The sequence below is a fragment of the Chinchilla lanigera genome, unplaced genomic scaffold (genome assembly GCF_000276665.1).
Source record: "Chinchilla lanigera isolate Chin_1 unplaced genomic scaffold, ChiLan1.0 scaffold00107, whole genome shotgun sequence".
NCBI lineage: Eukaryota > Metazoa > Chordata > Mammalia > Rodentia > Chinchillidae > Chinchilla > Chinchilla lanigera.
In genome coordinates this window covers 3,857,851-3,868,807 of record NW_004955508.1, presented here as the reverse complement: position 1 = coordinate 3,868,807, position 10,957 = coordinate 3,857,851, and the positions used below count along the sequence as shown (strand labels likewise).

General features: G+C 46.2%; 1 protein-coding gene across 2 annotated transcripts in view; it reads left to right on the top strand.

Moving 5' to 3' along the window:
* Atp1b3 (ATPase, Na+/K+ transporting, beta 3 polypeptide) overlaps positions 1 to 10,957 on the top strand; it is a 27,248-nt gene that overhangs the window by 7,185 nt on the left and 9,106 nt on the right. The window contains exons 4-7 of one of the 2 annotated variants that reach the window (XM_005407753.2): positions 1,188 to 1,372; positions 2,868 to 2,918; positions 6,404 to 6,490; positions 9,239 to 10,406. In XM_005407753.2, the coding sequence (XP_005407810.1) occupies positions 1,188 to 1,372; positions 2,868 to 2,918; positions 6,404 to 6,490; positions 9,239 to 9,409 (494 nt within the window). In that variant the 3' untranslated portion in view covers positions 9,410 to 10,406. Of the gene's footprint in view, positions 1 to 1,187; positions 1,373 to 2,867; positions 2,919 to 6,403; positions 6,491 to 9,238; positions 10,407 to 10,957 lie in introns of those variants that run through there. The other variant, XM_013506258.1, reaches the window with a different exon arrangement.

Sequence of the window (10,957 nt, the reverse complement as noted above, 5' to 3'; positions counted from 1 at the left end):
GTACTAGGAATCGAACTCACAACCTCATGCTTTCCAGGCAGGTGCTGTGTCACTGAGCTATATCCCCAGCCCCCTCTTTCTTTATTTTTAAGACAGGTTCTTGCTAAGTCACTGAATTGCCCAGGCTGGATTTGACCTTGGAAATCTCCTGCTGTCCATCTGCCTACCCTTGTAGTTACAGTTTTATACTTAAATGTCTGTGTTTCCTACTATATAAAGTCCAGTAGAATTCTCCTTTTATGCCCTCACCTTTGTATCTTTTTGGTCCATGCACATAGAATCATAGCTGGACCCACCTAATAATGACAAAAGAGATGGATGTATAATCCAGTTTGTATGGCTGTTGGAATGTAGTAAACTTTAAAGCAGTAGATGAATCTTAAAAGTTAAAGGAGCAAACCTAGATTCTTTCCTTAATATTACCTAGTAGTTAGCATTGCTCGTTTTGTCTTCGAAGAACGTTGTCCAGATGATACATTCCTGGTTGTGCTTAATACCTTTCTTAGGTTGATCCCGTGTCTTACTTTTCTCTCATTGCTGAGCCAAAATGCCCAACACCCACAAGTTAAGAGAAGAAAGGTTTATTTAGTGCACAGTTTGTGGAGGTGTCACTCCGCTGCCTCCAAGGTAGGGTGGTGGGGCACACGGGTGACCGTTCATGGTGGTGGAAGACAGCAAGAGCAACAAGAGCAGAAGGGGTGAAAGGGGAGGAGCAGGCTCTCTCCCTCCCTTACAGTGTATGCAGGCTGCCACCTAAGGCGGGTGCAGCACTCACACCCATAACCCCAGCACTGGACCGTGAATCAGTCACAAACTGTACAAGCCCGCCCCGTGACTGCATGAGGCTTTGGGGGACATCTAGACACAAACCATAACACCCACCTTATTCATTGGATCGGCACTGTGCAACTTTTGGCTCTTTCCCAAATAGTTTGAATCCGTTTTAGGCACTGAGGCAGCCACGACAGTGCAACTAGAGACAGTCTGGAACTATTTCCAAAGGTGACAAGAGCAGTGGGGTTAAAAAAGAAATAAAAATTTTTTAAAAAGAGCAATGGGGTTTGTGTGTTTGAAGTTGGGGTGGTGGGATTCTGACAGAGATGAATGGCAATATGTCTTTCACTGTAGTAATTTTTTTTACAACTTAAAGTATTCACTTTTATAATCGCACTGTGTTTCCTTTCTAGCATACTCGTTAGAAGAACAGAAGAATCTCACCAATTGCACTGATGGAGTGCTTTTTGTACAGAAGGGTCCAGATTATGCCGCATGTCAGTTTCCTAATTTCTTACTTGAGGCGTGCAGCGGGACCGATGACCCTCATTTCGGCTATTCCCAAGGACAGCCTTGTGTTCTGGTGAAGATGAACAGGGTGCGTGACATTACATCTCTGCTGCTGCTTGTCTCCAGGGCCTTGTGCTCAGCGTTGATGATTATTTTAGATCATTTCGGCTGAGTTAATGCCTTCCTTATTAAATGTTACCTCATTGGGGGATTGCTTACTTACAAGTGTATTAAATTTTGTCAATTCAGATGAAATCACATTCCGATAAGCTTAAAGCGATGCTGCAGTTGTAGGCGGGGTAGTCGTTTTGCCGTTTTATAGTAGTGTCTGAGGTATGGCGCCGCTGGCAAAGCGGGAAGCTGATGTTCTCTCCTGGACAGCTCCAGTGAGTGTGGGCCCCGTGGCAGGAATGGCAGGACCGGTCCCCTCTGTGCCTCGCTGCTGCTTAAAGGTTGTGCTGCTGAGTTGTGTTCTGTTATAGGTCGTCTTTTTAAGGTCTCCCTTAAATGAAGCCACTCCTGGTTATTGACTTTGGAAAATTTCTTAAGTATAGACCTCTCAAGGTTGAATTCATATATCTTGGAGTTGGCACTGCTAAAAATGAGGTTTGCCTTTCACAAATAAACTGCATATAGATTCAGAATGCCAGAACATCCTCTCACAAAGGGGATGGATGAATACACCTTGGTTCACAAACTTGATTCTTTCCTCAATTCTGGTCGCAAATTGAGTTGGATGAAAACCAAACCAAATTTAGTGGTTAGGTTCAATGTTGACCTTACAGAGAAATTTGGTTTGGTTCTCGTCCAGTTCAGTTTGTGACCAGAATCATGCCAGAGAGTTGTTTGTGAACCAAGGTACCATTGTATCTGTCACAGAGTGATAATAACTGCATACATGAAAGTAGCCTTACCACATAGAATTAAACGGTGCCTTGAGTACTAGAATAGGGTTATTCCCAGTATGCGTACTGGGGTACAGATAGCTGTGAGACATGGTAAAGTTCAGGGAGCCTTATGGAAACCTATGGTGGGAATTGTGACCTAATACCTTGCCCTAAACAGTAGCTTGTCAGCCAGTCATGGTGGCGCACACCTGTAATCCCATCACTTGGGAGGCTGAGGCAGCAGGATCACAGCAAGTTGGAGGTTAGCCTGGGTTATGGAGTGAATTCAAGGCCAACCTGGACTATACAGCAGGACCTTGTCTGAACAAAACAAACAAGAAAGAATAGCTTGTTGTATTCTGCTTCTGTAGTTCTTACTATGTACAGTAAATTGTCCTACAAATAATTAGATTTAAGGTTTTCTGTTGCTTTAAGGGTAGCAAAGTGTGCAACTGTTTATTGGTTATTTTCTCAGGTGCTTCAGTACAGTGATAAAGTAGCTCATTATAAAGTTACTGTCTTGTAAAGCTCACTTTAATGCTCTAAAAAGATGAAAGTGAAAGACAGATATAACTGGGTTCAATGCACGGAGCAGTGCTGACCTCGGTCCCTCTGCCGCCACTTGCTCACGACAGAGGGTGGGTGCCGCCGCGCACAGCTGTGATGCCTAAATTAATCAGTGTTTCTTAACCCTAGATCATTGGCTTAAAGCCTGAAGGATCGCCACGGATAGACTGTATTTCAAAGGTTAGTATTTCACTTCTGTTAATGCTTTGGTTCTGCTTAGAATGCTTGAAGAGGCTATTAACCTTAGTCACCCTTTTTTCCTCCCTGCTGAACCTTTCAGGTACTGTACTTCATGAGGTCATCCGTAGAGTAAATGTCACCAGCGTTTTGGAAATATCCCTTCACTTGCCTAACAGTCGTTTACAAAGGCGTTGTCCATGTCGGTTTGATTTTGCGCTTACTGTCTTATGTCCACATATATCATATTTCACACATTATATGCTCACTTTTGTTTTCCGGCTTAGCAGTTCTAAAGTTGGGGTAATTCGCAGGTGTCTTACTACTGTATTGAGACTTTTCTTTATTAATCGTACGTAAGTTGCTGTGCTAGTTGGTATCCTCTGAGCATGAATGAGGTACGGCGCATGTTCCTTAAGGTGGAGGCGTTTTCTCCCTCCCCTGCTTTTCCTCCAGAGTGCTGTGCAGTTTTCATCTCGTAACTTCTTTGTTTCCTCTCCATGGTGCACACGCAACTAAGACATATATAAGAGATGGGTAAGCGCCCTGAGGAGAGATTGTTTTGAATTTAATTTTATCTTTATGCTACAACTGTATAGCTGAGGTGTTTTATTCAGATTGCATTGAAATCAGTTCAAAGTTAGCGGGAAAGAAACCTCATTCAACACAGGTGCATTTCACATTTGAGCAGAAAGCGCCGTGTCTCGGTTTATAGACATGGTCGTGCATCGGCACTGCTTGGGTCTTGGGTCTGATTCCCGTAGCTCTGACTGAAGAGGTTGGGCTGGGCCTGGATCCGCATTTACGCTAAATTTCTAAGTGGCGGTGGTGGTGCTGCTTCCTAAGGCCCACGCTTTAAGAGCTCCTGCATTGGTGTCCCTTTTATTTTTATTTTTCTCTTTTGGTGCTGGGAATTAAATCAGGGCTTTTATACTGAACCGCATCGTCATCATTTCCCCCACCGCCATCTTTAATTTGAGGCAGGGCCTTGCTAAGTTGCCTGTACTGGGCTCAAGTTTGTGACCCTGCCCGCCGGAGCCTCCCAGATCGCTGGTTGTACAGGTGAGGGCCACCACGTTAAGAGTAGTCACTGATTAGGGTAAAAAGCCAGGACGTGCGGGGCGCCTCTGGGCTGGGAGTATTATGTGTGGCCAGCCTTAGGCAGGGCGGGTCGAGGCTCAGTCACATCTTTGGGAAGTCTGGATTCACAAAAGCCAGAATCAGGAGAGTCAGGAAGGAGAAGATAGAGCAGCGGACCGAGTCCTCAGTTAAACACTTCATTGTAGGGCCAGGGATGTAGCTCAGCGGCGCAGCACCTGCGTGGCAAGCGTGACGCCCTGAGTTCAGTTCCCAGTACCAAAAAATGACAGAAAACAAAAACAAAACAAAACAAAACAAAGTTATTATAGTAAGAGGCACACTGCCCCTAAACCCCTTCGAAATACTCCCTCTTTCTTTGAACACACTTACCCATCGTCCTTGCAGCTTCCTGTAGTTCTGGAAGTCCTCTTTCGTGTCTTAGAAGGTATGGCCAGAAATGGGGTGAGCGCTGCTGCCAGGTGCCTCCCGTCAGCGGGGCGGGCCCCCAGATCATTCCAGCGCGCCCTCATCTGCCTTCCTGTCTCCCACTGTGGCTTCTGGCTCTTGCGCAAAGTCAGAATGACTGAGAAGGTAGATGTTTTTGAGTCAGGCCTCAGGCACAATAGCACAACTAGAGACTGGGAAGAGGACCCCGTAGCTGCTTCTGAAAGTGGCAAGCACGTGGGCTGAGTGTTCCGGGGGTGGGCGGTGAGTCCTGGAAACACAGACACCGCTGACAACGTGCCACTAGCGGTGGCCTTCCGGTTTATATCCCTGCAGAGGGTGGAGTGTTTATGTCATTCATTTTCCTCAGTATTTCATGATCACTTAAGAAAATTTAGAAAAATACAGAAGAGGAAAAAAAAACAGTAGATACTACCCAGTGATAACCACTGCTTAGAACATTTATCATGTATGCATCAAGTCCTTTGTATGTGATGATTTATGAAGGAATCAGTTAATTTTTAGACTGCATTTTGTTTTCAGTGGAGCTTAGTGGCTGTGATTCATAGAGTTGCCCGTAGTTTTCGGTGTGGTGGCGTTTGTATGGGTTATGTCACATGTGCTCCCCCTAAAGTACCTCATTAGTCAGTCCTTCCAGTATTTCATTACTTGTCAATGTGTTTTTCACCTAAGTACAGAACAAGTTTAAGAAAAACGTCGCCAAGCGCATGGGGGGAGAGCAGTGGAGTCGGCCCCGGGTGACCTGCGCGGCCACCCCCACGCTGCGCCGGCTCCCCCTCTGGCGGACCTGCTCGCTTCAGGGTGGTGAGGGCTAAATGAGGTCAGCGAAAGTTGGTTTCTGGCAGGAGATGTCCAGGAAGTGCTCAATAAACCGTTACTCAAAAAAATTCTCGTTCTGGGGAAGATCTGTTTCTGTGAATAAAACTCATATGTTCAGGTAAAATAGGACTGACAAAGGCAGTTAATGCAGAAAAACATCAATGTGAGGTTTTTTCCTGCAGTATAAAAACCTCTCCTCTCTCTGTCTTTTCGGTGCTGGGGATGGAATCCGGGCCTCAGACACACGCTGTGCCTGAGCTGTCCCCCTGGTCCCCAGACACTGCGGACACAAACGGAAGGAGGCGTTGGACTTGGAATAGTGATTCAGAATGACTTGTAGATTTCTCTGGTCCTGTTTGCTGCTCTGCATGTGTTTGGTCTGGGTGGTTCGATCGTGCCTTTTTGGAGGGTGAGGGGAGGCCGCGGCCGAGCTCTGTGCCCTCTGCCTGGGTGACTCCTCGCCCTGCCCTGCACGGGTGGCACTGCCTGACCACGAAGTGAGCAGAAAGGACTTGTTTTTAACGGGTGCGCTGCCTTTTGCTGTGCTGTGTCGTGTGCTGTCAGAAGTAGGAATTACAGAGAGCAGATACAGCTCGGTGTGGGGCGTGTGCTTCGTGTGCAGAAAACGCCGGGCTCCATCAGGTGTTCTGTGTACAGCAGCTTCTCCTGGCACATGCGTCCTGGTTTCACCTCTGGCTACAGCTGTCATGGTGACTAACTTTGGGGCCCCTCCCTCCAGCCTGGTGGGCTCTCTAGATTGGCAGCTTGTAGCAGCTGTTGCTTTCCGGCCTGGAAGCATAATTTCTTTATTCATCTCAGAAAAACACGGATGCCAAACGTGCTGTCAGTGCAGACTGACATGTGCGGCAGCTGGGCAGTCACATAGTGGAACTGGCTGTAAATGAGCAGGGACTCAGGAGCGGTGTGTGTACACTGGGAGTGTAATGGGCGGCAAAGGGTGTGTAACGTGTGATACAGTACGAGCGCATCTGTTCTCAGAAGTATTCAGTATGGTGGGAACAGCATTGTAGTTGCTGCATACTGCTAATAATTGCTACTGCTTTCGTTGTAAACACAGTTCTTAATAACGTGACCTAAAAGGTTTCTTTTGCTTTCAATTTTAGGATGAAAACACAGCAATTGTATCAATGTATCCTAATCGTGGAATCATAGACTTAAAGTATTTTCCATACTATGGAAAAAAACGGCATGTAAGTATTTAGAAGTTCTTACATGTTAATCTTTTGAGAAATTCAGGTACCACATGTCTGCAGTAGGGAGATACATCCCTGTATAATTTGTGCCTTTGGTTTTAAAAAGAATGATGTGAGCAAGTGAAGAGCCATATTCAGAGTTCAAAACAGACCCACGTGTGGTGGCATGTTCAGGAGGCTGAGGCAGTAGGATCTCTTGAGTTCAGACCAACCTGGGCTACACAGCTCCAGGCCAGGAAGCTCTCTCTCAAAAAAACAAAAAACTATATAGAACCCAGGTAGATGAATGAAAGGGTGTGATTATTTTCAAAGTATAATTCTTTCATTACAAACCTAATATCTATATATTTAGAAGAAACAGAAAAGTACTAAAGAAAAAGGCTAAACAGTATTACAGTGTGATTAATTTCTTCTGTATTTCTTTCTTAAAATACATATAAGAATGATTTTTAAAAAGAATCATTAAAAAAAAATTGTAAAATTTGGATTACTTTTAACTTACTTTGAAATTATTCCAGACTTGAAGTTGCTAGGATAGTAGAAAGTTATATGTAAGCCCTTTACCAGATTTCTCAGATTTTACCTCATTTGTCTTAACATTTTCCCCCTTTTTTTTTAGTATATATATTTTTTCCCAAACCAAATGGGACTAAACTGCAAGAGTAATAACATAGCTATAAAAGAAAATTAACACTGACATAGAACTACTCATCTACAAACTTTGTTGAAATCTACAAAGGCTGATCCAAAAACTATATTTAAATAAAATTTCTTGGGGCTGGGGATTTAGCTCAGCAGCAAAAGCACCTGCCTGGCAAGCGCAAGGTCGTGAGTTCGGTTCCCGGTACCGGAGAAAAACCAAAAAAATAAATGAATAAATAAATAAATAAAATTTCTTGTATTAAAAGGTAAATGGCCATTAATCCTCCCTTGGCACACCCCCCCACCCCAGTCTGAGCAGATTTAACCTATCATTCCTGCTGCTGCTTTTTTTGTCTTTGAGACAGGGTCTCGCTGTGCAGTTCAGGCTGGCCTTGAGCTCACTTTGTAGCCCAGGCTGGCTTCAAACTCCCAGTGATCCTCCTGCCTCAGCCTCCCCAGTGCTGGGATTACAGGCGTGCACCACCATGCCTAGCTCTTCTGCCACTTTCTGAAGCAGCTCTGGAAGCCTCTTGAGTGTCTTTATGAGGAGTGATTACAAATAGAGTGAATGCTGCTGCTGCGTAGCATCTAGTGGAAAAGCAGGCTCGTAGAGCACTACCACGCTGTCTTTATCCTCCTTGCTCCCTGGAACTGAGATTGCAGCTTTTGGCTCTTTCCCAAAGTTAAAATGCCCATGCAGGGGAACGTTGTAAATTGGCTCAGGTCTTCAGGAGGCAGCCACAGCGGTGCAACAAAATATGGCACTGCAGAGTGCTATTTGTTGTTTGTTTGTTCATTTGTTTGAGAGAGGGTCTCGCCATGTAGTTCAGACCAGCTTTGAACTCACAGTGCAGCCCAAGTTGGCCTCATGTCCACAGGGATCCTCTTGCCTCAGCCTCCTGTGTGCTGGGATTACAGATGTAGACTGCTATGCCCACTCTGTCCAGGTTTATCACCCCTGGCTCCTCTTATTGAAGAATTATATTTAGAAGCCACACTGAAGCTTACACATATATTCACATCAAGTTTTATATATATAGATGCAGGTCTGTATCCTTATTGTATGTATAGAATATAGACCTAAGTAAAATAACAAAGAAGGTGGTCTTTATGAAACCTAATAATAAAGACTACAGTGAATGCATGTCCTCCTCCAGCACATGTCATAAAATTGTCATAGAATGGTCACTTAGGTTCCAGAGAGTAGGAACGTGCTTGGGGTGGTGGTGCATACCTGTAATCCCAGCCTCTGGTGCCAGGTACCAAGTTTGAGCCCAGCCTGGGTGATTTGGTAAGACCCTGTCATGAAGTAAAAAATAAAAGGCTCAGTGGAAAGGCCCCCAGTGAAATTCCCTGTACTGCAAAACAGGAAAAAAAGTGTAAATGCATTAGTAAGCAATGCTTTTTGGTCACAGTACAGTGGAAATTACTGAAAGACTCCGCCAGCCGTGGAGGCACACGCCTGTGACCCTGACATTCACAAGGCTGACCCGGGGGATCGGGAGTGTAGGGCAGCCCGACTCAGACCTTTTCACATGGTAGGAAGATAGAAACCTTCGTTAAATAGCGCCTGACTGAAAAGGAAGATTCACACCAAGAGTGTACCGCAGAACATCTCGACAGTAATCAGAGTTTGTGGAATACATTTAAACAGTGCTTGCAGGGAAGTGCGGCCTTACTCCCGTCCCTCAGGTGGCAGGAGGAGGTGAGGAGCCGGTCGCAGCGGTGCGCGCCTTCATCCCAGCCCTGTAGGAAGCTGAGGCAGGCGGAAGGGCCACTGTTTTGAGTCCCACCTGAACAACGTGTGAGGCGCTGTCTCAGATTTTTTTAAAAAATAGAAATAAAAAGAGGTGGGGGGTGTAGCTTAGTGCACAAGCCCTGGGTGGTCTAGTTAATGATTCTTTAAGTGAAAAAATAAAACGCTCATAACATAATAGATCAATAGTTAATACACTGTGCATCCTGTTCAAAATAGTTGAGTACAAGACATAAACCAGAAGATTCTTACAGAAAAACACAAAATTTTTTAAAAACAAACTCCTGCTAAAGCGTAGGTGAGGTTCCAGCACAGCGCGAGTTCACGCGTGTCCGTCTGTCTGTCAGGTGGGCTATCTACAGCCGCTGGTTGCTGTCCAGGTCTCCTTCGCGTCCAACAGCACCAAGAAAGAGGTGACAGTAGAGTGCAAAATTGAGGGATCAAAGAACCTAAGAAACGAGGACGACCGCGACAAGTTCTTGGGAAGAGTCGCATTCAAAATCACGGCACGCGCATAGCGCTGAGTCAGAGGTCTCCGCGGGGTAAATGTTGTGTTGTCTGTCCTCCTTGTGTGCCCGCTGGACCTGCCGTTCTAGAATTCTGAGACTGCCTGGGGCAAGGTGGCGCTGCCCAGCCCGGGTGACCGCGTAACGTGCTTCCAGACCAGCGTCCGTGTCCTCTGAGATAACTGCCTGCTGCTCCGCTGCCCTTCGAACCAGTGCCCCGTGCCCGCCGGGCCGGGGAAAGCCGCTTCCCAGCGTGTGCTGGGGCTTGTCCTCCTCCTCATGTGGTTTCATTGCCAAGTGTCTAAAGCTAAATGTGCTGTGCAGTGTAAATATTTTATGGATTTAACACTGGTTAACTCATATTTTGATGCCAACCAAGTTTTAGGGTTACTAGGACCCGGCCAACGTTGCCTGTTGCTGCAGGGAGTGGAGGAGCTCTGTGTGAGAAGCAGAAGGAATAAAAGTGGGTCTGAAAGTGTTACCTTGGGTTTTTTGTAAAATTATTTTTTACATGCCTAATTAGTCTGTGGATCTTTTTGATCAAGAGCACAAACTTTTTGTTATAAAATATGTTTTTAGAAAAAGCTGATAGGGTTATTTTCATGTTGGAACGGAGTCTCTCATAATGTATTTCAGACCAGGTGAAACAGCGGTTTTAGGTCAGAATGAATACGCACCTAATTTTTTATGAAATTAAATTCATGAGTCTTAAATTGTATAATAGTTTGTGAAATATCTTGTTACTGCTTTTATTTAGCAGACTGTGGACTCTAATAAAAGATTTAAATTGTGAAATATAAAAAGTTGGAAATTATTTATAGCCTGAAGCCACAAATCGGAGTTTCGCATCACATTCCCGGTGCCCTGGGGTGCTTCCTCCTGGTGTTGGGCGTGTTCCTGGTGCGGCTCGCATCACTCTCTCCCCTGGAGGGAAGTGCGCTTCCTGTGATCCCTGGGTCTTAACCTTTGTGTTACTGTTTTCTTTAAAAAAACAAAACAAACCAAAAAACGTGTGCGTAGTTTTCTGTGGCCTCGGGCCGAAGTGGTGGGAGACCGCCCCGCTGGCGCCGGGCAGCAGCGGGAGAAAGCGGCGTGCGGGAGCGCTTGTGGCCGAGGTGGCGGCGCCTCCCGGGGTGGTTCGGCGGCCCGCGCGGTCCCGCCTGGTGCTCCTGCCGAGGTCGCCGCAGCCGTTTCCCTGCAGACGTCTTCGCCAGTGGGGAGAAACGGCCCTGCCCTGGAGGTTACGCTCCTGGCCTTCGGTTTTTCTTTGTACTACACTTAAGAACGAAGAACAGAAGAGGGCTACAATGAGGTGCACGCAGGCCTGAGCTAGCAAGTTTAACTTGTGACGTTCGTTCACTATTTGATGAAATCTCTTCCCGAGGGTTTTGTTCTTTGACGTGTGCTATGGAGAGGTTTTTCCGATGAGCTTGGGCAAAAGCAGACCGGGTCTGAAACTCAGAGACCTGAGGGCGGCTGAAGATGAGGCCGCGGGTAAGCCGCGGAGCGCCCTGTGGCGGCGCCCGGCTCGCGGGGCGCAGGACCGGCTGTCGGCAGGCC